The following is a 26,591-nucleotide window of genomic DNA, read 5'->3' as shown; positions in this document are numbered from 1 at the left end:
ACTAGTGATCCTTCACCAAGACTATGATATTATCCCTCTCATTGTCTCAGCCTACACTTCCCACCTCCTTTCCAGTTCTGCCCCTTTCTTGCATGGTCTGGCGAAGCTGGGCAATGTTAACTGGATGTTTAAAGGGAACATCTTCCCAGTGCAACTGGAGGGAAAGCCAGCAACCCTGGGATTTACTACCTCTCATTCCTAGTGGAATCGTGGGCCTTTCAGAGGCCTGTGGTAGACTAGACAGCTATATTTTTAGCTTGTGGCTTTTCCGTAGGACCTGTTACCATGTCCCATCAACCTCTGAGCTGCCTGACTGAGAAGGGGGACAGCTCCTGTGAGACCCCAGGAAATGGACCCTCCAATATGGTTCACCCCAGCCTGGACACATTCACCCCTGAGGAGCTGCTGCAGCAAATGAAGGAACTCCTGGTCGAGAACCACCAGCTGAAAGGTGAGCCGGACTGTCCGTCTGGACTCTCCACTCAGGAAACACAAACCCTTCTGAAGACGGCTTGTCAGTGAGGTCCATTCCTAGCCTCTTTCCCTAGAAGGGAAAACAGCACAGCAAGACTTTGGGCAGGGCTAAGGGGCTTGTTTACATCTGTTCACAGGTCAGACTAAAGAGCATTCTGTTTAGGGGCTAAGAGTATAGACCAGGAAGAGAGAGCACGCCTAACATCTGCAAGGATCTAGACTGGATCCTTATCGCCATACCAAAAATAAATTATTCCGTCTCAGGAAATAAGATAGTGACATTTACCCCATTTAAAAGGAAATATAGAGGGTCCACTGTAGTTACAGAGTGTTAGGTGAAAGCATCTGACCTAGGCTTGATGGTGCAGGGCTGTATCCTAGCTCCAGAACAGAGGCAGGGGGATTCCAGGTTCAGTGGTACCATGTGCTACATAGCAAGTTCAAGGCCCTCCTAGGCTACATACAGAGTGAAACTTTGTTTCAAGGGAGGGGTTGTATTCTGATATCTCAAGCAGTGGCTAATCCTTAAACTCTGTAATCAATGAATGATAGGCTCTCCCTCAGTCTCCTAGACTTCTAGTCATTAACAGGACTTTATATCCCAAATCGGTTTTTATTTGGAGGGATTTTGTTGTTTTGAGACAGTGTCTCATATAGAACTTGATGGCCTCCAGCTCATTATGTAGCCTCATTTTCCTACCTCTTGCCTCCCAAGTGTTGGGAGTTCAGTCATGAGCCACCATGCCTGGCCTTTCTCGTGACCTCTAAGGACTAGCAGCGATGTTCCGGTTTGTCTGTTAGCAAACCGCTTTTTTTCTGCTGACATCCTATCCCAGGCCACTCGGGCATGTTTAGATCCAGAGACCCAGAGTACTGAAAGGGCCAGAGGGGAGGGCTGATTCATGGGACTCCATCCATTCCCTGGTGGGTGACTCCCTCTCTCTGAACCCCGAACAGAAGCCATGAAGCTAAATAATCAAGCTATGAAAGGGCGATTTGAGGAGCTTTCTGCCTGGACAGAGAAGCAGAAGGAAGAACGCCAGTTGTTTGAGATACAAAGCAAAGAGGCTAAGGAGCGCCTCAAGGCCCTGAGTCATGAAAATGAGAGGCTGAAGAAAGAGCTTGGAAAACTAAAAGAGAAATCAGAAAGGCCATTTGAAGTGAGTACACGATCTGCCATGGTTTTGTTTCCTGAATACGTACAGCTGCTGTCTAACAAACCTTTTCCCGGGGTTACACACACACACACACACACACACACACACACACACACACACCCAGAGGGATCTTATAACAGACCAAAGTATGGATCCCACCAAAGTTCAAGTTGGTAAACCAATGAATTGTAGCTTCTAAGAGTATCACTGAAGGGTTACTTACAGGAGCAGAAATAACTCAAAGACAGCTGCATCACCAAGCCCCACCCCAGCATGGGTGACAGACAACTCACAAAAACTGGGAACCCTGGAGCTCACTGCACAGCCTACAGGCAGCTCAACAGGTTGATGTGTCCTTTCCTGGTCTAAACTCTGGTCTAAATTTCTAAGAGGCTTGCCTAGTTTCTGCTTCTTTTGGGCAATTGGCTTCCCCTCGCATAGTCTCCTTTGTATTTTTTTTTTCCTCGTTGTCCTTGTAGCTCAGTTTTCTTCCCTCTAAGGGGACTCTCAGTTTTGTTTTGTTTTTTATTAGTTACTTGGGCTGGGAGGGACATCTAGTAATTCTGGTCAGTTTCAGGGACTTCCTGAAGCTGTTTTGAGTCCTTTGCTTTCCTGCAGGAAGGAATGTTTCTATCTGGGAAGAAACTGTTACACAACAGAAGGAGAATCTTCTTAGTCTTGACTGTCAGATCGAAACTTTCCATGGTTGAGGTTGGACTGGTATTTTAAATAGTCTTGGAAGCAGTGTAGTTTTGCTGGAAACACTGGCTGGGTCACACGTAATCTCTGTTGGGGAAGGATATTTGGAAGGGCAAAGCTGAGGAGATGTTCTCAGCTGAGGAGACTGCTTGCCATGGTGCAATCATGAGGGCCTCCTCTCTAACACCTGTGTAAAATCTGGAATCAGAGATGCACATCTGTAAATTCAACATGAGGGGCCAAGATAAGCAGATCCCTGAAATTTGTTGGCCAGCTAGACAATCAATGAGCTCCAGGTTCAGTGAGAGAGAACTTATTTCCAAAAATATGACAGTGATCTAGGAAGACACCCAGTGTTGATCTCTGGCCTCCATAATACACACCTACATGTGTGCACACCTTCACACACATGTGCACATACCTACAGATATATAATTATAATATAATCCCGGCACTGTGAAGACTGAGGAAGGTGGCGAATCCAAAGCCATTCTGTACTACATACTGAGTCCTAGGCCAGGCTAGGTAGTATGAGTCTCATTGTCTCAAAAAACCAAAACTAAAAACACATTCAAGTAATAGACCAGTGTTTCATATTCATTTAAAAATGGTAGGTGGACCTCTGTCTACAACCACCCAATTGCTAGTTTTTAGATTTATATCCTTGATATAAAATTAGGTTTTACAAGTGTGCCTTGGAATGTTCACTTTTGGCTATATTCTTTTTTTTTTTTTTTTTTTTTTTTTTTGGTTCTTTTTTTTTTCGAGCTGGGGACTCTTTTTTTAAAATAAAGATTTATTTATTATATATAAGTACACTGTAGCTGTCTTCCAAACACACCAGAAGAGGGCATCAGATCTCATTACAGATAGTTGTGAGCCACCATGTGGTTGCTGGGATTTGAACTCAGGACCTCTGGAAGAGCAATCAGAGCTCTTAACTGCTGAGCCATCTCTCCAGCCCATTATTATCCTTTAAGTAGCGATTATTCCCTTTATAGTTTGCTTCTAGAGAATGACTCAGCAGTGCCCTGTCAGATATGGGACACTGACTGCAAGCTGCCATGCACAGTTAAAGAGGAAAATGGTCACATTTTGGTTGACTCAAAGGTCCTGGGAAATTCTTTGATCCCTGAAACTGCAGAGACATTAGCAAAGGACAAACCAGAGCACCCTTGCTCCCTGCTGGTCCTATAAGCCCCCCGCCACCCCCCCCCATCATCTAAGTGTCGCTTAGCCATTTCCTTCCAAGCCTCACACTTAACCATTCAGAGCATGGAAGACTGGTTGTTTCCGATACTAATGATTTTTCTTGAGAATTTACTCTGAGTTTTGTTAATTCCTCTTTTCTGTGGATGGATAAAAATGGAAACAAAGTAAAAGGAACAGAAGAAAGAAGAAAGTACTGGAAAGAAAGTGATATAGAGTAACTTGAAGCATGAAAAGCTATTTAGAAGAACACTGTATCAATTGTGTGTGCCCGCACATGTGTACGTGTGTGCCTGTGTGCATGGGTGTGTGTGTGTGTGTGTGACTTGTACATGTACAAGCCACAGAACAACCTCAAGTGTCATCATCAAGAAGGCTAGCCTTCTCCTTTGAGACAGGCTTTTTTTTTTTTTTTTTTTTTTTTAAGATTTATTTTAGTTATGTGAGTACACTGTTGCTCTCTTCAGAGAGCACCAGAAGAGGGCATCAGATCCCATTACAGATGGTTGTGAGCCATCATGTGGTTGCTGGGAATTGAACTCAGGACCTCTGGAATAGCAATCAGTGCCCTAACCACTGAGCCAGCTCTCCAGCGCTGAGACAGGCTCTTTTACTGGCCTGAAGCTCACCAACCAAGCCCCAGGGTCCCCTTGCGTTTACTTCTCAGCATCTCTGCATCGGAATCTTTATACAGATACTGGAAATCAGATTCAGGCACGTACATAGTGTGTGCTTTATCAATGGAACCTTTCGTTCTTCCAGCCCCACCCACAGGAATCTTCTGTTCAAGATAGGGTCTAGCTGTACTGGCCAGATTTGCAAATCTCCCAGGCATATCTTTATTAATCAGATTGACAGTCAAGATTAGCCACCTCGGGGTTGGGGATTTAGCTCAGTGGTAGAGCGCTTGCCTAGGAAGCGCAAGGCCCTGGGTTCAGTCCCCAGCTCCGAAAAAAAGAACCAAAAAAAAAAAAGATTAGCCACCTCAGTTGACCCATCCTAAGGCCAATGGAATGACAAAGGAACGGTATCCCATGAGGCCAATGGCTAGAGCTCAAAGGGGGCAAATGCTCTAACAGTGGAGTCAGATAGCTCAAAGGGGCTAGATGGTAACAGTGGGGTCCACATAGTGATCAGAGAGATAAGCCATGGTGGGTTTAGTGCAAAGAATGGAGAATGCCAATAGTAAAGCAAAGAGTTCTCTTATAAGGTGTTTATGACCAAGTAAGTAGATTAATAATTCCCCACAGGTTACTAGGAGATCATTATGATTTAGGAAAACAAAATTAACCTAATAGCGTGAGATTCTAATGTCATGGCCTTCTATTCTAGGCCTTCAGACACTTGTTGGAAGCTCTGTTTCCTGCCCTTTTACCAAGTGTGGTTGTATAATATTTTTTAATTTATTCATTCTTCTCTCATGCAATGTATCCTGACCCCAGCCTCCACCTCCACATCCCCTGCTCCTGCAAGTCCCTTCAGAAAAGAGCAGACCTCCCTGGGACATCAAGCAAACACATCATAACAAGATGCAGAGAGACTAAGAACAAACCCCTATGTCAAGGCCACACAAGAGCAGGCAAAAAGGTCAGGGACACCCCCACTCCCACTGTCAAGAATCACCCCAAAACCAAACAAACAAAAAGCAAGCTGAACAACCACAGCACGCAGACAGGGGACGTAGCACAGACCCATGCAGGTTCCCTGAGCCCCTCACCGCCCTGCCAAGTTGATTCTGTGGGCTGTGTTCTCCTGGTGTCCTTGATCCTCTGGCTCCTATAATCCTTCCTCCTCCCCTTCTTCTGTGGGGTGCCCTGAGCTCTGCCTAATGTTTGTCTGTGAGTCTCTGAAAAGTCTCTCTGATGGCAGTAGGGATAAGCAGCAGCCTGTGAGTGTGTCTATGAGATAGCATTAGGAATGACGCCACTGACTTTTTTCTGTCAGTTGTTCTTGGCTCTACCCTGGGATTCTGCTCTTTACTGTGCTTGGGCCTTTATAGTTCCCATTCAGTCGCCTGTCTATACCGTGGAGATTAAGAAACCAGATGGAGTAGGCCTGGGTTAAACCACGGCTCTGAGGTTTCCTGGTTTGGTTCTATTCTAGCTGGTTACTCTTTGTTCCTCATTTGTCAAGTGAGTATGAGGATTGTGTGAATTAATTCACTTAAATCAGCATTTGCCATTCTTAGCTGTGAATAATGTGTACAACCCTAGCTTTCTGGGGTGTGTGTGTGTGTGTGTGTGTGTGTGTGTGTGTGTGTGTGTGTGTGTGTGTTTGAACTATAATAGTTAATGTGTTTAGGTGTACTGGTTAGGGCTTAGAATTAGGAGACAGTAGACAAAGAAATTAAGAAATTAAGCCTAGGGGGGTTGGGGATTTAGCTCAGTGGTAGAGCACTTGCCTAGGAAGTGCAAGGCCCTGGGTTCGGTCCCCAGCTCCGAAAAAAAGAACCAAAAAAAAAAAAAGAAAGAAATTAAGCCTAGGGCTGGAAAGATGGCTCAGTGGTTAAGAGCACTGTCTCCCAGAGGTTCTGAGTTCAAATCCCAACAACCACATGGTGGCTCACAACCATCTGTAATGGGATCTGATGTCCTCTTCTGGTGTGTCTAAAGATAGCGACAGTGTACTCATACTCACATACATGTAATAAATAAATAAGTCTTTTTTTTTTTTTAAAGAAATTAAGCAGAACTTATAAGGACATTTTGTTGGTATTTTTCCTTGCCAGTGATTGGCTTAATCTTAAATGCAAATCACTCCCTCTGCTCCCCTTTCCTTCCCTCCCCACCCCCTCTCTTTCCCATGGCCTTACTGTGTAAACCAGGCCAGCCTCACGTCTGCCTGAGCTTTCTCAAAGGCTGTAGAATCTTACCATTAGATCAACCTTCCATTGCTCAGACTGGCTGGTGTTCTGCGTGATCCGAGAAGTGGTTTTTGGCTGAAAACCGGACTGATTGCAATCTTAAGGACCATGTATAATCACTGTGGAGGGAAAGACGCATGTTAGGCTTTAGCTGTATTGACTAGGCCGAAAGAATACTGAGGTGATGAACCCACGTTTTTTAGTGTTCATTCCAGCTGCTGCAGATGGAACCCTGCCTAGAGCTGTCCAATTTGGGGTCTTGGTTTTAGTTTTATTTGTTGGTTTGTTTTTTCAAGACAAGGGTTCTCTGCATGGCCCACAAGGGTTCTCTGCATGGCCCAGGTATCCCAGAGCAAGTTCTGGGTAGACCAGGGTGGCCTTGAACTCAGAGATCACCTGCCTCTGCCTCCTAAGTGTATACCGCCGTCCCTGCACACCAGGGAACAGGTACATATCTATGATCCCAGCACTCAAGATGCCGAGGCAGGAGGAGTGCCACAAGTTGGTGTCCAGCCTGGGCTACGTAATGAGTTCCAGGCCAACCTGGGGTACATAGCAAGGCTCATTTTGAATACTTTGTGGACCACATGGTCTATGGTCAGAGAAGGCGCAGAGAAATGGAAAAACTAAAACTCAGTTCATCAATGGTGAGTATGAGTTTGGATTCCCATATTTAAATGACTTACTTAGAGAATCTGTAGTTGGTGTTCAATCAAGGTATTAATTCCTGAGAATTAAGACTTTTCTCTAAAACCTTGTCTGAAATTTAAGTGAGTGTGAACCAGGTGTACTTGTAATTCCAGGACCCAGGACTCAGGCTAAGGCAGGCAGAGCATGAAGTCAAGTATAGTCAAGGCTGCTGCCCGAGTTCTTGGCCAGCCTGGGCTACACAGAAAGAGACTAACTCATAAAACAAAGTGTGTGTGTGTGTGTGTGTGTGTGTGTGTGTGTGTGTGAGAGAGAGAGAGAGAGAGAGAGAGAGAGAGAGAGAGAGCATGTGTGCAGTTTCTTGTTTCTCCTCAGTATTTGCACTTGAAGTTTGAAGGGGGAAGTAAAGCACATTGAAGTGTTGTACATGAGGTATAGCAGTTGTCTGGGGAGGAAGCGGGAAGGCCTGGACGGTCATCGGAGAGACCATGGACTATGTGCTGCCTCGTTTTCCGTTTGAGCCCAGACTGAGGCCATTACTCTAGAGCATCTGTAGGACCACCCCTAGTGATCAGTGAATACAGACAGGTCTGTTCTCCCTATGCCCCAGAAAAAAGGCAACCTACCTGAACAGGCTGCCCCCCCCCCCGTTACTGTCATATGTGGTCACTACAAAGGGGTGAACTCCACACACACGGGTTTGTACTTCACAGGTGTGCAACACTGCTTAATATGCATTACTGATCATGTGTAGGTTGGAATTTAATTTAACCTGAGTTTTTGTCTTCTCCCACCCTACCCCCGCCCCAGATGTACTCTTACCAATCTCACAGCAGCAGCAAGGGCAGAGCCGCCAGCAGCTGGTGTCCTGGGTGGCTGCAGGCCTTTTCTTATCTTGCCACCACTGAGCCACATGGCCTTGCTGGTGCTCCGGCTGCTGGCTGCACAGGATGACTGTGGGGACATGGAGAGACATGGGTGGGTATGGGGTGGAGAAAAGGTGATTTTGACCCATTGTCCCAGCATGCAGTGGAAACCTTTCTTTCTTGTCATTAAGTTATTCTGAATCTCGGGGTTGGGGATTTAGCTCAGTGGTAGAGCGCTTGCCTAGCAAGCACAAGGTCCTGGGTTCGGTCCCCAGCTCTGAAAAATAGAAAAGAAAAAAAAAAAGTTATTCTGAATCTCTTTCTGGTTATGTATGGCTCTTGACGATTACAACTCGGGTTGAATACATTTGAGACAAGCTAACACTGGATTGTATCGCTAGCCCCCAAATTCCCATTTTTCTGTAATGAATCAAAATAAGTTGCTAAGTAACAAGGAGAACCTTCTACTTACAGCACAGGGACAAAGATGTTAGAAAATTGGCTTCTAAATCCAGGCCTGGGGCTGGAGACGTAGCACAGCCGAGGGGCTGCCGAGGACCTGAGCTTAATCCCCAGAACATACACGAAAAGGCATGGCCATGTATGTGTTTGATCCCAGCACTGGGGAAGCAGAGACAAGCAGGTTCCCTGGCTGCTGGGCCAGACAGCGTAGCCCTATTTGGCAAGTCCTCAGCCAATAGGAGACCCTGTCTCCAAACAAAAACAAAAACAGAAAAGGTGGACCGGGTGGATGGCACCTGAGGGACACCGAAGGTTTTCCTCTACCTTTGCATATGATTACCATGGCCAGCACACACACACACACACACACACACACACACACACACACACACACACACACACACACAAAATGTGCCCCTAACATACAAAAATAAAGTGGGACCTAGTGGTGCATGGCGATAATACCAGCGCTTGGGAGGTCGAGGTAGGAGGTTCCAGAGGTCAGTGCTTTCCTCAGCTCTGAGTTCAAGGTCATCTGGGTGGCTACATACTATCCTGAGAGAAAGAGAGAGAGAGAGAGAGAGAGAGAGAGAGACAGAGAGAGAGAGAGAGAGACAGAGACAGAGACAGAGAGACAGAGACAGAGAGAGAGAGACAGAGACAGATACAGAAACAGAGATAGAGAAAAAGAGAGACAGAGAAACAGAGACAGAGAGATAGAAAGAGAGAGAGACAGAGAGATAGAGAAAGAGAGAGACAGGCACAGAGAGAGACAGAGAGAGAGAGAGAGAGAGAGAGAGAGAGAGAGAGAAAGAGAGACAGAGAGAGGGGCCAGAGGGAGACAGACAGAGACAGAGAGACAGAGAGAGAGAACACACAACGCTGTCTGTGATGCTCGGCCTTTAACCATCAAAGTTTACCAGCCAAACCTTTGGTTTGATTTGTGTATTCGCCTCATGCCCCATTCCTGGTCTTCCCAGGACATCACAGGTAGATGCGGGTTTCCCAGAACCGACTTGGAGCAGGAAGTGGAGCAACTGAAGATCCAGGTGAGGCGCCTTCAGGCTGAGAAGGCGGACCTGCTGGGCATCATCTCAGAACTGCAGCTCAAGCTCAACTCCGGCGGCTCCTCAGAAGACTCCTTCGTGGAGATCAGGATGACTGTAAGAACTGTGGGGTGTTTTAATATGAAGCAAATGCCCAACCCCCTCTAGACATGTGAAACACAATGCCTGAGTGTCTGTCTTATCTAACACAGACGATCCAAATAGCAAGATTCCAGTAAAATGAAGATAAATTGGCTCCCATTTTTTTAAGTGTAGCACGCTTAACAAGGGTTGTCTTAACTGCAAAATATATCACTCAGCTTTTCGATGAAAGATGAAGTCCTCACCTTAAACGTGCCCTCCCAAGTTGGACATTTCTTTGACTGATCTGAAAACAAACAAAATGTTCCAAACAAAAACCATAAGCATAAACTGTTGGGGTTTTTTTGTTTGTTTGTTTGTTTGTTTGTTTGTTTTGTTTTTTCTTTTCTATTTTTCAGAGCTGGGGACCGAACCCAGGGCCTTGCACTTGCTAGGCAAGCGCTCTACCACTGAGCTAAATCCCCAACCCCATAAACTGGTTTTTTTTTTTTTCTTCAAGACAAAGTTGTGTAGAATGGTGAGCAGAATTGTGAGCAGACGTTTGGCTGGCTTTTGAACATCTTAAATTCTTTTTACACACGTGGCATGACACTGCACGGAGGCCAGAGAGCACCTCACAGGGATTGGTTGTCTCCTATGATGTGCATTTAACTGTATTCGATAGACTCTTTCTGAAGTCTAGTGAGGAAGCACCGTAATAAATGATAAGAGGGGGAGGGGAGGAAGAGGGGCAACATCTAGAACGTAAATAAATAAAATAATTAATTTAAAACCAAGAGGGCCTGAAAGGATGGCTCAGCAGTTTGCCACCTAAGGCTGGTTTCTAGAACCCACAGAAAGGGGCAGGAGCTCACTGACCTTGCACCTGCTCCGTGGCACAAGCACCCCCATACACATAGTAATAATAAATTACATCTCAGTGATAAAAAGGACTGGCTGTGTAGCTTAATTGGTGAGAGTGCTTGCTTGCAAATTGGACATAGAGTGCAAGCTTCCAAGCCTCCAGGGGCCACATGAAACAATTACCACAATTCGCTGTCAGCACAGCTAGACCAGATAACGAGGAGCAAGAATGTAACAGAGATAAAGTGCCTATTCAATTTTGCCAAGCCAGCTGCCATTATAAACTGGCCCGCCGTATTCACTTGTGAGGGAGGAAGAGGCCAAGACTAGGGCTGACAGGATTCCAGAGCTGGTTCTATTTCAATAAGCGAATGGAGCAAACCTTCACAGTTGCACAGAGATGGTTCTGGAGGCTTTGGCTACACTGTTCCTAAGCCATGGACAGAGTTTTCCAGCCCACAGAAGCAAAGTGAAGCACGTGTACACTCACAATAACTGTCACTCAGCTGGGAGGCCGCAGATGACGCTAACCCCGGGAGGAGACTGGTTTGGAAACTCGTTTATCCTTAAGTGGATAGCGACTGTTAGGGTTGTCCTGGTTGTATGTGAGGGCTGCAGTAAAGAAACACTGGATCGGCCACCCCATTATTAGGAGGGAGGGCTTTATTGTGAATAAGGGAGAGAATACCCAGAAGCATCCGGAAGAGTCCAGGTCAAAGGGCAAAGCCTGGGCTGGTCTATCTGCCGGAGAAGGAGGGTGGGTGGGGGCAGCATATGGAAACCATGTGGATTGTAAGGAAGAGGAGAAGAGTAGCTGGGGGAAGGGAAGCCAAGCTGGGGCGGGCCTGGGAGTCAAGGGAAGGGAAGAAGGAAAGCCCAGGAGACGGAACAGTGCTTGCGTATAGAGACCGGAGGGGCCTAGAGGCCAGCATGCGCTTTGATATGCAGCTACAGGTATATATTATTGGGAAACACTCTTCCAGAAGCAAGGAAAAGGATTCCTTTTGGCAGCCAAGAACCTCCAGTTCATAAATCACTGAGGAATGCTGGCCTTTATCTGACCACCAAAAACCCTTGTATAATCCAGCTTCAGCTGGGCCAAGACTGTCATCCCTGGGCACAGGCACTGCCTTTGTAGTTTTGGGAACTGGCATCCCCTTTGAACCTGACGTTAGCCATCCAAGGCTGGTAACTTCGTGAGGGAGACCCTGGCTCCCTTCTCCGGCACCATATAAACTGGCTGGGACAGCATAAGTCTGTGAGCCCAGGACTTGACAGGTGGAGGCAGGAGCGTAAGAGTAAGAAGTTCCAGATCATTCTTTCTCAGCTACATAGCCAGTTCAAGGCTAGCCTGCGATACATGAATCCTTGTCTCAAAAAAGAGGGATGGGATAGCTGGAGTTACAACTCAGCAGTTAAAAGAATACCATCCTTTTAGAGGACCCGAGTTCTGTTCCCACATGGGGGCTCACAACTGCCTTTAATTCCAGCTCTAGAACACCAACACCTTCTTCTGGCCTCTGATACCTACCCTTATTTACATACCAGTGTGTACAAGCACGTAATCAGTCCTAAAATAAATATTTAAGCAGTGGGAACAACTCTGGAGGAAGGCTGAGGAAAGCTGGTCTTTACCTCCCTGCCAGAAACCACGACTTAGCTTCTGAGAACAGAATTTGAGGCCAGAGGTATCAACCTTAAGTTCTGTGAATTGGCCAGCTGAGGCAGTATGCACCCACCCCTGAGCTCCTGTGAGGGGCCCTTCTGAGGGGTCCCATAACAAAGGAAAGCAGCAGAGTAGGCACCAGAGAGACCTCGCCTTCTGTGCTGCTAAGAGACATCTGAAGTGAGAGTGAAACCACACCCGGACAAAGTCCTTCATAATAGAAGTGTCATTTCCACCTTGTCCAAGTTCACATCTGAGGGAGGAAGAGATTAAAGAGAGAGGTGTGCTTTGTAGATAAAGCCAGGGAGCGGAGAGCAGCTTCTCAGACTTGTAGACCTGGAGTATTGAGCGTGGGATTCCTTACTCACCAACTGCCAAGAGCAGTCATTGCCAAACGACCCTTACTCCTTCCCTGCCCTCTGAGACATTTATGTACAGTCAGCTGCCCAGAGGAGGATTTGGAAAGCAAACTTCTTTGCAAGTGCCGGGAGACGACTGAAACGGACTTTTAGCCCTGTGAATGGCTGAAGCCCAAACGTTTTATCAAGTTTCCTAGTACTGTTTCTCCCGGGTTAGCATCATCTGCTGGCTCCCAGATGAGTGACAGCTATTGTGAGTGTCAAAGAGCTTCGCTTTGCTTCTGTGGGCTGGAGAGCCCTTCCGTGGCTTAGGAAGAAGGTAGCATCCTGGAGAGCCGTCTTGGTGCAGTTGTGAAGGTTTGCTCCATTGGCTTACCAAAGTAGAACCAGCTCACAAATCTGGTCAGCTTAGGGTTTAGGCTTTGGTTCCCTGACAGGCCACTGGTGCAGGCGAACGTGCGTGCAGTGGCCGCCAGCTTGGCAAAGGCACGACCTTGTAAGCCAAATCCACATTCATGGATTGAGTGTATTCCAATGCAGGACGCTGACCTTCATGCCTTAGCTTAGATATTTATAATCCTGACAGGGAGTGCAGGCCCTGGGGACAGTGTTTTCTGTTTCATTTGAGTGACCCAATTTAGATCCTATCTCATACGAAGGCTGGGTGGGTATTTTCCTTGGATGGAAACTTTTGTCTTTGTCCTTTGAAGGGGGACCTGGCCTGCAGATCTGTGGTGTTCAATCCCTTTCATCTCTGCCTTTACAGGAAGGAGAGGCGGAAGGGGCAATGAAGGAGATGAGGAACAGCGCTAGACCCACAAGGACAGACTCCATCAGCATGTAGGTGATGGGACGCCAGTGTCATTTCTCTGAGCCTGTCACTGGGGTAGGACATGATGAAGAAAGTTACTTTGCTTTTGAGGCAGGGTCTTGCTCTGGGATCCAGGTTTGATTTGAACCTACAACCACCCCTGCCTTAGCTTCCCAAGCGCTAACCTTCATTTTCAATGGTATTTGATGTCGCAACTCAAACCGGCAGCAAACCGAAACAAAGTCGCGTGCCTTTTAAAGGCTGACAAAGGCTGACTTCTCTGTTACAGGGGCGTTTGCTCTCTGTCAGAAGTGTAAGCACGTTCATCCTCAGTGACAAGTAGACGTGTTCCTGGGCTGCACCCCTGTGCTCGCTCAACTGCTGGAGCAGCTTGGACTAAACAGGCCGCCCGGCTGCCTTAAGTGAGATCCACCCTTCTGCTCTTCCCTATTCTCTCTGATTATCAGCCACAGTAACCGGTGCTGTTCTCTTCTGAGGCAATGGCCAAGGGGGCTGCCAATATGTATGTATCATGTGTATATGTATATGATGGAGAGGGAACGCGCCACAGCACACATATGGAGGCCACAGGGCAGCAGCAGGAGCTCTCAACCTGTGGGTTACAACCCCTTTGGCAAACCTCTATCTCCAAAAATATTTAGTTAGGATTCATAGCAAGAATAAAGTACAATCATGAAGTAGCAGTGAAGATAATTCTGTGGTTGGGGTGACGACAACGTGAGGAGCTGTAAAGGGTGTCAGTGTCAGCATTAGGTCGAGAAGCACTGGTTTATGGAGATCTCTTCTCTGTACTATGTGGGTTCTGAGGATCAAACTCAGGCCATCAGGAGTGAGGACAAGCATCTTTACCCGCTGAGCCATCTCTTCAACCTCAAAGTGCCCAGGACCTTACCTTCGGGATCTGCCTGTCCCAAGCAGATTCTAGAAAACACATAATAAGGAGTGGAAGGGCCTCGAGCAGAGGGAGTAGAACTAGGCCCCAAACTTCTTGGTTTTCGAAGGTACCATTACCCAGAGCTGGTGGTTTGCCCATCCTCTGTGTGCATGTGTGTGAGCGTGTGCATGTTCGAGTGTGTGTGTGTGTGTGTGTGTGTGTGTGTGTGTGTGTGTGTGCAGGCAGCATTAGTCCATTTGCCTGTCAGTTTGCTCAGAATTTCTCTTACGTCCCAGATCTTTAAAACCGTTTTTTCTATTATTTGATAAATATGCACACAGAAAAAGTAATACAACATTTTTAGGTCTGTCCCTAAGTTCTCACGTCAGGGAAAATGCAAATAATACAATGCTAATCTTTCACCAAACAGTTATTGGTATAAGTGAATGTCATTCCTGTTTCCAGTGGGTTTTTTTTTCCCTTTTGGTTAAGAAGTCAACTTTCCCCCAAATTGCTGCTTTTACTATCAAGACTTTCCTGGAAGCAGAGGAAGGAAAAAACTATTTGGAAATTTTAAGCCACTTCCTGTTCATTTATTTCCCTATGCAGAGACCACTTCCCCTTTCGAGCCAATAGCTCCTAACCTTTATGAGGCTGGTAAGGTCTGGGGTTGGTTTCTAGGCGTGGGGCTCCAGCTCTGGAGTCCAAGTCTAATCCTGGCATCGAGATATGCGAGCCCAGCAGATGCCGGAAAGACGAGCTGCCGTCCCTGGCGTCCTTGCCATCACTCTGAACATTGCGTTACTGGGTGATGCTCACAATCGAGTGTTTGTCGTGAATGTGCCTCCTGCTAACATTTGCTTCCTGTGAAAACCAAAGCCAGAAAAGTTTTTCTCCCCTTGCCTCACAAAGGTCTAACAAGTTGGAGTGGGCAGTGGTCTGAATGGACCTGCATAGTCAGCCCAGAGTCCTCTCTGAACCTGATCTCTGGCGATGGCGGCATGTCCTGCCACAGCTGCTGAGCTGTCCCTGCAGAGTCCGTGACTCTGTGGACATAGCATGTCTCTGGAGTGCACACTTGCACTGTGAGGTTAGCTTCCTTCCCTGCGACACCATGCTTGCCTCCACACCATGCGTATGAGCCATGCTGGGGGCAGTCGAGAACTGAGTGGAGGACCTAGGTCTCAGTTGTGTCACATGTTCGTTGAGATCAAAACCTTTTTAATTCCCACACCGAATGTGGCGGTGATGTCTTTTTAGGGGCAAATGTACAGAGGACACCAGGACTTGTGTGGAGTTTGAGGAACTGACTGTGAGCCAACTCCTGCTTTGCCTCAGGGAAGGAAACCAAAAGGTGGAGAGACTCGAGATCGAGCTCAGAGAAGCCAAAGAAAGGTATGAGCTATTAATGTGCAAAACAAAAGGCACCGTGCAAGGCCGTGCACACGGCTGTGCGTGCACTGCCACAATACAGTCTTGGGACATGTCCCCCACCCAAGAGTCAGTACCGCTCAGCATTCACTACCAGGCTCTCCCGACGTCTTCGGAGATCTCTGCATCCCGAACATCCGTGTATGGACTCAAACAGCATGGTCTGCTGGGACTGGCTGTTTTCACTCTCTTGTCCACGGTGTCCTGCTCGCCAGCGCTCTGTCCTTAAGGCAGGTGTATGACAGAGGAGAGACGTGTATACTTGGCAGCTTGCCACTTGGATATTTCTAATCTTTCTTCCTGTTTCCAAACAACGCAGCTGTCTCCCTGGATACCGAAGGCATAGTTATCAGTTAGTGTGCCAGGCCTGCCTCTGAAGGAGGAGGGTGCACACCCCACCTTGAGTACACGGGGAAAGGTCCTCTTTTCAATGACACTGAACTTCTATCTTGCGAGCCAGCTGACTCCGTATGTAACAGGGCAGGCCAGTGAGTGGTTATGGAGACTCCTGTTCTCTGCATGGATACCAGGGTGGTGGTTGTGTCTCGGACAAGGCAGGGCTAAAACTAAGACACATGGTCTGGGGCCTGATTGGCACACATGCATTGCAAGATGCCGTATTTTCCTGAAATAAGTGAGCCAGGCTTTGTCCCTAATCACTGGAGATAGGAATACAGATGTTCTAAATTTAATCTTTCTGGAAAAAAAAGGGAGGTGATGTATGGGGGAGTGCAGTTTTGCCTTCTGTCTCTCGGTATGTGGAGCATTCATGTTTCGCCTCATTTATAGGGTTTTCTGGGTTTGTTTTTCGTTTGTCGTTTTTGGGGGTTTGGGTTTTATTTGTTATTCTGTGGTTCTGTTGTTGTCTGGGTTTTCTGAGACAGGCTCTCACTGCGCAGCCCTGCCTGGCCTGGAACATGCTGTGGTCAGCCATGCTGATCTCACAGAGACACCCCCTGCCTCTGACCCCTGAGGGCTGAGATTAAAAGTGTGTGCACAACCATAACTGGGTGGATTTATATTTTCTAAATAAGTCAGTAAGGGAAAAGAGTTTGTATAAGAAATACAGCCCTTGTTTACAAAAAAAAAAAAAAAAAAAAAAAAAAATCAAGAGGTAACAAGGGAAAGATGACCCAAAATGAACATTTGCCCTAGAAAATTAAGACAACTTGTAATTCACATGTAGGTCAAAACCCGTGCCAAACGTGAGCCGTCCTACAGTGTTGAGAGCCCACCCTTCTGCCAGTCCCATCTGGTGCCTCGCCCGGTGTTCAGCCTAGCCAAAGGGGCAGTACCCGCATACCAATTAGGGTTGACAGTTTGTAACAGAAAAATAATAAACCAAAATGGCTCTAAGCCCTCCCATGGAGAAGCACAGAAGCCTGTGAGGAAGCAGTGCTTCAAGCAGCCCCTTCCACACCCCTTTCCCTGCTTCTCAGTCACTTCCTATCCGTCCACTTGCTTCTTTCATTTGCTGCCCCCATCAAATACGGTTTAAATTGTTACTTAATTTTTTGAAGATTTTAATCATGATCTACTGACCTCTAGGTGTGAAAGAGGAAGACTGAATTAATTGTCTTGCACAACCATCAGCTGCCCAGCACTTGCATTCCTGGAACTTTCTCTACCTCCTTTTCCCAGTGGAAATTGATAGTTTTGAGCTTTACTCAGATTACTACTCCGTTCCTGTCCCTGTGTGTTTAGATACATGCGTACAACGTATGTGTGCTCACTCACAGTTGAGCCCTGCACTAGGCAATGGTCCTTTTCCTTTTATACTTTTTAGATCTCAGTACAAAATTAGCCATTTAACCATTTGCCTCGTGTGTTGGTCTGTTTTCTGCTTTTTTAACAGAGTGCTGACTACATAGGTTGTAAACTATGAAAGTGTTTTCAGCCTATAGTTCTGGGGGCTTTCGACAGGAAACAGTCAAGTTTTTATCCTGGCCTTTTACTAGGGACCCACTCCTGAGATGATAACTTCGAAGGCAGTGCTGTGACAGTGCCATGGCAACGAAGTGTCACCAGGGAAGGCTGGAGAGAAGCCATCAGTAGCATAGACTGCTCTTACTGAAGACCTTAGTTCAGTTCCTGGCACCCACACTGACTCACAACTGCCTGTAACTCCAGTGCCAGGGGACCTGATGTCTCTCTTGACCCCTGCGTATACACACACACACACACACACACACACACACACACACACACACACAGAGTTAAAAATAAAGTTCCCTTACCCCCCAGAAACTTCACTGTGACTTTTAAAAGGGATGTTTAGTTGTAGCTCCAGGTTTTCCCAGAGAGCCAATCTCTCAATTACATTCAATACGGCATGACTCAGATTGTTTCCAAGGTATCTCGTTCTGCTATGTTGTAGTCATTCCTAAGACTCTTAGCTAGCATCCTATGGAATTCCTCAGCTCTCCTGTGTTGGCTCCCATTTCCTTAATGCAATGCCTTTCTTATTCTTTCCCCCTTAGTAAAGTACACTGTATGTCTGCCGACTTCCTGAGAGGAAGAATAGGAGAGGAGAGTGTTTTGTGAGGTCTGCTTATCCAGAAGTTCCCGACCTTTATACTCAGTAAACAGTTTGGCTCAATGGAGACCTCTTGGCTCCTGCTCTGGCTGGCTGTTTTCCTGGTGACCTTTGAAAGCTTTTCTTCCTTGTGTTCTGACTCCTGGTTTTACTGTTGAGAAACCCATTGCCCCTCTGATTCTGCTTGGTTTTGGATGGAACTTTATGGTGCTGTTTTTCCTCACCCCTGCAAGTCCCTTGTTTGTCCCACATAGCCTGAAATTTCATATGTGTGTTGAAGCTTTTTTCCTTCAGTTGTTCTAGACACGACTGAACCCTCTCATTCTTCAAACTCCTGGTCTTCTGACCTTATAAAACAATTTCAGGTTAATGTAGGGATAGACTGTCTCTTAACTTTGTCCTTTTTCATTTTTCCAGAACCTATCATTGTTTTTAGATAGAACTACTTCTTTTCTTTCTTTCGTTTTTGTTTACTTGCTTGTTTGTTTTGGTTTTGTTGTTTTTTCAAGACAGGGTCTCATTGTGTCCCCTGGCTGTCCTAGAACTCAGTCTGTAGATGAGACTGGCCTCAAACTCAGATCTGCCTGCCACGGCCACCTGAGTTCTGGAATTAAAGGTGTGCACCAGCATGCCCAGTGTTTTCCTTAACCTGTGTTCCCCTGTGCCCCATGTTCTCTTACTGTCTCTCAGAGCTGACCAACACCCACCTTTTTATGGTGGCTTAATATTTATATTTCAATGATTGAGAATGACTCCCTGGGTCTCCAGGAATGTTAGTGATAACCTCTCCTCTACACTGATCTGTTTTCAGTACAGAATACATTTTATTTCAAGGTGGTCCTCAAATGTCACATGATCTTGGTTGGTCAGGTTTCGGAATCAGGCGAGTCAGGAGCTGCTTGAAGCTTGGGGAGCAGCTGCAGGGAGACTCAGTCAGGGCATTTCTTTGGCAAGGCTATGTCTGAAAAAGTGTTTTCCCTCCTCCAGAAAGACGCCTCCTGTCTCTTGCTTTAGATGGCAAGGTTCTTAATGGGAAATGGGGAAGCCAAGGGCTTCATCGTCTAATATAAATTCCTTTAAGTCCCTCAACTGTGCTGAACATCCCTGTATCCCAAGACCCTTGTTTTACGATTTTCTAGTCCTCATCCCCCATCCCGAGGATACATATGGTATCCCCCGTGCCTAGGCCGAAAGGAGTGTCAACAGTATGACTTATGGTTCAGGGTCTAGCTTTCTTAGAGTACGACCCCTGCCTATTCCTTCTTGTACTTTCCGATCGTTGTTGCTGCTGTAGTCATGAGGGCATGTGGCTGTTTGAAAGTCCTATTTGTAGACTTTGCAGTGGGAGGAAAAATACAACATATATGAGACCTGTGTGCCTGTATTTATGTCCTAGAGCTTGGACCCAGGGATGCGAGCACACTAGGCAGGAGTCTGCCGCTCATCCTCACCTCCAGCTCTTGCTCTTCTTTCTCATACAGGGTCCCACGAAGTTGCCAAGGTTGACCTTGAGCAACAGCTGTAGATCACCCAGGCAGCCTTTGAACTTGTGACTCTCTCGCCTCAGATTCCCGAGTAGCTGAGATTTCAGACCTGTACCATCCTGCCCAGCCAGCCTCCTACCTTTAACCACAGTCTCTCACTGCTTCATCTGTATGGAGATACCGGTGTTCTGTATGAGTTCCTCTTAAGTCACAGGCGTTCCAGTCAGCATTAGGATGAAAAGATGACAGCTAATAGGGCAATATAAAGACACTTGGAGACCCCGTCTTTCTCCAGGCTCTGATGCGTGCATCCGAGTGCTTCTAAAGCTGCTGGTCCTCGTGTGTCTAAACAGAAAGTAAAACCTCTACATTCTTATGTTGTTGGCTGTTGCTTTTTTTTTTCTTCCAGAATTTCAGATTTTGAAAAGAAAGCAAACAGCCATTCTGCGATTGAGACCCAGACAGAGGGGAGCACACAAAAAGAAGAGGAGGACAAAGACCCAGAGAGTGTGGGTACAGCACCTCCTGTCATATCCCCGCTGGCGATGTGGCTGCTGGGTTCAAGTCTTATGATGCTATTTACCTTAGAAATGGAAACTTGTCTGTAGTCCATGAGATAGAGAGACATAAAAAATGACTCTTTTGTTCATGTGTTCATCAGCATGTGTGTGCACACACACTCCTTTCTTTTTCTTTTCTTTCTCTTTAATTTTTTTAATTTTGCCACTGTGTCTTATCATACAGCCTAGGCTGAGCTCAGACTCTTGATGTTGTTGCCTTCGGTATGCTAGGATCATTTGCCCCAGCTTCTCTGGCTCTGAGTCCCTACTTTAAGACAATGGCGAACACTGTGAAGCCCCCTAATTCCCATACCTGATAGGCTGAGGCAGGTAGGATTTCAAATTTAAGGCAGCTTATGTGACACAGCCAGTTCCAGATCAGCCGGACTACAAAAGCACAATGGGTGGGGGAGGTGCAGAGAGAACAGGATGAACTGAACTGAAGAGAGCACTCCGCCAGAGCAGCGCACCATTAACTGAAATGCACCAACAGTTAATGGGACAGTATTGACGTTTCTAAGCTCTTATAAAACTCCTATGCAGATTGACAACTGGCGGGCTTCCAGGAAGAGCTGGATAACAGAAATAATTGCATAAGCTAGAAGCAGACTTTGGCAAGGAAACATAGGCTCTGAGTAACATTGCCCTTTGACCTGGTGACCTATGATCCTGGAAGCATGAGTAGGTCCAGGCTTAGCAGTAAATCCATTACCTTCCGTGCTCTGACTGACAGTGGTTGCGCGACACGGAGACAGAAGCTTGCTCAGAAGATAGCTTTTCACATGAGGCCCTTGGGGAAGTCTTGCACAAGTCTACTGAGGGTACCCATGTTAGCTGCATGCCAGAGGTCCACACTGTCACACAAAGTTCATCTCCTCTCTAACAGCTGGTTCATTTGAATGTCTGGCATTGTCTCTGACAGGTGGGAATCGAAGTGGAAACTCTGAACGTTCAAGTGGCCTCTCTGTTTAAGGAGCTTCAAGAGGCGCACACAAAGCTCAGTGAGGCCGAGCTGATGAAGAAGAGACTTCAAGAAAAGTAATGACTCAGTTCATCTTACCTCATGATTTATAAAGTGTTGCTGTACCAAAACAGCTTTGTCACTGTATTGCTAAAACAAAAGCAGGAAAGAGTTTGGTGTTGGTGTACACTCTCGAAGCCCTTGTCACGTGGTCAGGAGGGCACAAGAGGATTGTGCTGTGCAGAGCACCGTGCCCAGAGCTGCGAGGTGGATAAACACAGCGAAGATGGCTGTAGTGGGCAGCAAGAGTGAGTGGGAGTTATTTAGAAAGGCCAATCCAAATTGATTGTCTCGGTCATTCAGACTGACCTAGAGCTGAACCACTTGGCTCTTGACTATTTTTCTTGATTGAGGGAACCCTCTGAGGCTAAGGATAGAGCTGATGTTTGGAGTGCTGGCCTAGTGTGTGCAAGGCCCTGGTTAACACCAATCCTGAGGCAGGGCTAGGAGCAGGAGTCGCCCAAGCCTGGAGCAGTGGCATAGTGCTTTAACCTCTGCACTGAGGAGACCGAGGCTGATAGTTTGAGGCCACCCTGAACTAAGTAATGTCCAAAACAGGTGGGGATGGGGGTCCTAATGCTGACTCCTGCCACTGAACCTGACAGCCTGAGTTCCTTAGTGTCATCCCCAGGATCCACATAATGGGAGGACAGAACTGATTCCCCCAAATTGTCCTCTGGCTTCTCCGTATACACCCACACACAAACACGAGTGATAAAAATGTTTGAAGTTAGCAACACTGAGATACCAAGTTAAAGTAAGTTGACTAGTCAGCTTAGTCATGGTAGGCAGCAAGTTAGCCGGAGCCCAGTCTCGTCACACTTTGTACCCTATACGTATAGTATTGTGATGTGAGACACCTACTGTGCTTGGCATTAGCACCCTGTACCTAGCTATAATTTGGTTTTTATTCCACTCACGTTGTCTTTCTGCTCTCTTAAGAGACGCTCAGGGGCTTTCCTTTTCCCTTACTGAATCCCTGTCAAAAATCAGAGTCTTTGTGACAGACAGACTTTAAATTCTGAAGGGTACCCAGGGAGTTTGCTGTAAGATCCTCCTTAGTTCACTACCAGGTTGGGTTAAAATATCACCATATCTAAAATATCCTACCTGCCACAAAACAAAACAAAAAAGCAAACAGGAAGTCAAGAGAACAAAGTTTTTGTTTTGCCTTCAAAATTCCTATAGCCTACCACACTCTGTATTTGATGTCGCTTCGAGGGTTTGTGCCAAAGCCAGGGGGAGTGACAAAGCGTCCTCTCTCCTCATGGAGCCTGCGTCTGTTTCAGGTGTCAGGCTCTGGAAAGGAAGAACTCTGCAACCCCATCGGAGCTGAATGAAAAGCAAGAGCTCGTTTACAGTAACAGGAAGTTAGAGCTGCAGGTGGAGAGCATGCGCTCGGAAATCAAGATGGAGCAGGCCAAGACAGAGGAGGAGAAGTGAGCGGGCCACGGGCGGGCGGCGGCTTGCCCAGAAGCGCTAGGACAGCCGGCCAAATACAGATCAGAAGGAGGACCCAGAGCCACGGCATAAAATCTGTTTTGCCGTCTGGAAACTAGATGTTTAGGAAACTCTTGGGGAGAATTAGATTTTTTAGTTGTATTCTATCTTTTGGGGGAAAGACACTCTTTTGGAAGATACCATTTTCTTTGAGAGTAAGAAAAATGCTGATATGCGGTGGCTGTAGTCTCACTTCTGTTACGTGATAAAACACCCAGGTGCCCTGGACTGTAGCAGCCATTCATATCACGTCCACAGTCAAGAGCAGAGAGGAATGGGTGCTTAGTTCCCAGCTTGCTTTGCCCACTTCTGCTGGGTTTTTTGCCTTGTCTTGTCAGACAGGATTTCTCTGTGTAGCTCTGGCTATCCCGGAACTCACTCTGTAAACCAGGCTGGCCTCGAACTCACAGAGATCCACCCAACTCTTACACCCGAGTGCTGGGATAATCTAGAGCCCTAAGCTAGGGACTGGCAGGTGTCACCTGCCTTCATGTAGAGGTCATCCTGCAAGGGGAAAGGCAGTCCGGACAGCCCTCACAGGCAGGCCCATGGGCCAGTGGCAAAAGCAATCTCTCACCCAGACTTCTTTCTCAGGTGACTACAGGTCCTGTCAAGCTGACAGTTAAAAGTTGGTGGGATGAAAAAATCATTTTTCTACTTGAGTTTTCTAAATCTGTTAGGGAGACAAGAGGATGAGTTTCTGTGACATTTCCCTCATTATCCCATTTTTAATATCTTATTTTAATAGATCCAGGTTAGCCACTCTTCAGGCAACGCACGACAAGCTTCTTCAGGAACACAATAAAGCTCTGAGAACAATTGAAGAACTAACCAAACAACAGGTATTCATAGATAGAGAAAAAGGTACTTCCACAGCCTGGGTGGATAGAAACATCGGATATTATATGTACAAAAAACATCGCATGGCCCCTCAACTAAGTCTGCTTTCAAAGATCACTTTGCAGTGTATCAATTGTAACAAAATTATTATAGCTTTCCACGCTCAGCCTATATATAAAATGTGACTCATGTGTCATGTGGTGCTGAGGTCTCCCAGGCCAGGCATGGGCTTTTTCTACTTCCCGAGGGTGTGTTTGGAGGAAGCTGAGAGCCTGGGCTCCCTGTCAACAGTGTACAGGGAGACAACTGGCCATGGCCTTCTGCTGAATGAGATTGTGCAAAGGTATCTTGCCTGCTGGCAGTGAACTTGGAACCCTGGACTTACAGCATTTCATTTAAATTAGTAAGGATGTCTAATGTGGTATAAATTCTTCATACGAGTCTTTGAATTAAGCCTCCATTTAAAAGGCTATAAATATTCACTTCCCCCCTTTACTCCTTCCCACCTTCAGGGGATATTCCTTATTCCTTCATTCCTGTATCGGGAATGAGCTTCAGGCCTCCTGCAGGCCAATGTCTCCCTTTGCCTCTTACAGGCTCTCAGAGGTACTTGGGCAAGCCTTGAACTTGCAATCCCACTGCCTCAGTCTCCTGCGTAGTTAGGAGTATAGGCCTCTGGCATAAGCCCGTGTTTTCTTTTCCTTTTCCAGAGGGGCGGGTAGGTGTGGGTGGTGGTATCCAGATACGTACTGGAGTGTACATGTGGAGGCTGATGTTTGGTATGTTTTGAGACAGGCTACCTCAGTTTCTGGGGGTGTCTCCTATTGAAGCTTGGGTAGCTGGCCAGCAAACCAGAGCCCCTGCTGTCTCTGGATCCCAACTAGGGTTGCAGCAAGAGTCATCGTACCTGGCTTAGATGGTGCTGAGGGTCTGGACTCAGCTCCTCCCACCCAGCAGCACTTCAGTGACTAGATAATCTCCCGGGCCTTTGTTTACTTCATTAAAAAAGAAAAAAAAAAAGAATTTTAGAGCTCTCTTAAACCTATAGCTTTAAAAAAAACACATTTATTTCTTTATTTAGAGAGTCTTTATGTGGCCTTGGCTAGCCTAGAACTCACTATATAGAGAAAGCTGGCCTTGAACTCAGAGTTCTACCTGCCCCTGCTGCCTCAGGATTGCTGGGATTAAAGGTATGAGCAATCCTCAGCAAGGACCTGGTCCCTTTAAATGTAAACATGTTTCCAATGCTAAAGTAACAAGATAAATAAGAGTATCGGTGCCTCACAAGCTCCTCAAAGGAGGCTTCTCATCACTGCACATTTCATGCTATCGGCCATTGATGTGAGCTGAAGAGCTGAACTCATCTGCTGGAAACATCCTATGCCCTGTGTCACCTTTTAAGAAAGTGTTTTAGTGGGGCTGGAGAGATGGCTCAGCGGTTAAGAGCACTGCTCTTCCAGAGGTCCTGAGTTCAATTCCCAGCAACCACATTGTGACCCAACCATCTGTAATGGGATCTGATGCCCTCTTCTGGTGTGACTGAAGAGAGCAACAGTGTACTCATATAAATAAATAAATCTTTAAAAAAAAAAAAAAAAGTGTTTTAGTTGGAGGAAGTGGTTGCTGGCAGTCACAAGTGACTCCAACTTCCTGAATGAATTGCCATGGTTAAGTAACAGACTGGAGATGACAGTTCTTAAACATAAACCTTTACATTTTCCTAAAAATAGGATTGCGTCACTTCCAAGCCGTTTCTAGAACGAAGTTGTATTTTTCAGGCAGAAAAAGTGGACAAGGTGCAGCTGCAGGAGCTCAGCGAGAAGCTGGAGCTGGCGGAGCAGGCTCTGGCATCCAAGCAGCTCCAGATGGATGAGATGAAGCAGACCATCGCCAAGCAGGAGGAGGACCTGGAGACCATGGCCGTCCTCAGGGCTCAGGTGAGATGCGGTCTAGAACCTGAGCTGCATGACGCACGCCACGCAGATTCCAAGTGAGGAGGGCAGTGCTTAATACAATAGTGATTTTCATGTTCTTTCCGACCGTTTTTCCCTCCTCCTCCTCCTCCCTCCCTCCTCCTCCTCCTCCCTCCTCCCCCCTCCCTCCTCCTCTTCCTCCTCCCCTTCCTCGTCTCTCCCTCCTCTTCTTCCTCCTCCTCTTCCTCCTCTTCCTCTTCTTCCTCCTCCTCTTCTCTTTCCTCTTTCTCCTCCTCCTTTTTGTCTGTTTTCCCAATACATGGTCTCTGTTTAGCTCCAGCTGACTTGGAATTTACTATGTAGACCAGGTTAGCCTTGAACTCACAGAGATCTGCCTGCTTCTACTTTCTAAGTGCTGCTATTAAAGGCCTGCACCACCATGCCTACCCAGTGGATTTTTTTTTAACTTTTAAATGAAAGCCAGGCATGATTGTGCATATGTGAAAATTTCAGCACTGGAGAAATAAAGGCAGAGAAATTAATAGTTCAAGGCCAGCCTTAGTCTCCTCGGTACTAGTATTAGACTTATTTCTAAATATTTTTGGAGTTTATACTGTTTATTATAAATGATGTTTTGGGGAAAGTATTTTGTTTTGTTTTGTTTTGTTGAGACTGGGCCTCAAAAGACAAGGTAGCCATAAATTTGCTATCTAGTCAAGAATGACCTTGAACCCCTGACCTTTCTGCCTGTACTTTGCAAATACTCGGATTATAGGCATGCTACATACCTAGCTTCATATGGGTCTTTTTCTTAAAATTTGCTACTAAATAGAAATACTAGACACAGGTATTTTAAAAAAGAAAATGGGCACAGTAGAATTTACTTGCAATCCCAGTGCTGAAATCCCGGAGTTCCCTGGCCAGCCATTCTAGCACGCTCAGGGCATTCCACACCAGTGACGCATGCTGTCTCAACAACCAAAGTAGACCACACCTGAGGAATGACATCCAAGGTTGTCCTCTGGCCTGCACATGTTCACGTATGCACACACACAGATGCACGCAGGTACGCACACATGCACACAGGCACTCACGCGCACATGCAGAGAGAGATGTGGAATGATTACATGATTAAAATTAAATAAGTACTACCAGTTGGTCTTACAAAAATACAGGACCGGAATTCTCTCAGGAAGGCCCCATTGT

The 26,591-nt window shown here is 46.5% G+C and overlaps 1 protein-coding gene across 4 annotated transcripts in view; it reads left to right on the top strand.

The window, feature by feature from the left end:
* The window catches only part of Optn (optineurin), a 45,150-nt gene that overhangs the window by 8,558 nt on the left and 10,001 nt on the right, over positions 1-26,591 (top strand). For all 4 annotated transcript variants that reach the window (XM_032884185.1, XM_032884184.1, XM_032884187.1 and 1 more), the window contains exons 2-11: positions 275-451; positions 1,432-1,634; positions 9,359-9,541; positions 13,161-13,234; positions 15,361-15,495; positions 19,961-20,060; positions 21,034-21,149; positions 22,422-22,571; positions 23,381-23,474; positions 25,251-25,409. In XM_032884185.1, coding sequence (XP_032740076.1) covers positions 286-451; positions 1,432-1,634; positions 9,359-9,541; positions 13,161-13,234; positions 15,361-15,495; positions 19,961-20,060; positions 21,034-21,149; positions 22,422-22,571; positions 23,381-23,474; positions 25,251-25,409 — 1,380 coding nt within the window. In that variant the 5' untranslated portion in view covers positions 275-285. The remainder of the gene's footprint in view (positions 1-274; positions 452-1,431; positions 1,635-9,358; positions 9,542-13,160; positions 13,235-15,360; positions 15,496-19,960; positions 20,061-21,033; positions 21,150-22,421; positions 22,572-23,380; positions 23,475-25,250; positions 25,410-26,591) is intronic.

Source organism: Rattus rattus, chromosome 14, assembly GCF_011064425.1.
Source record: "Rattus rattus isolate New Zealand chromosome 14, Rrattus_CSIRO_v1, whole genome shotgun sequence".
In the NCBI taxonomy this organism is placed as follows: domain Eukaryota; kingdom Metazoa; phylum Chordata; class Mammalia; order Rodentia; family Muridae; genus Rattus; species Rattus rattus.
This window is presented reverse-complemented; position numbering and strand designations above follow the sequence as displayed.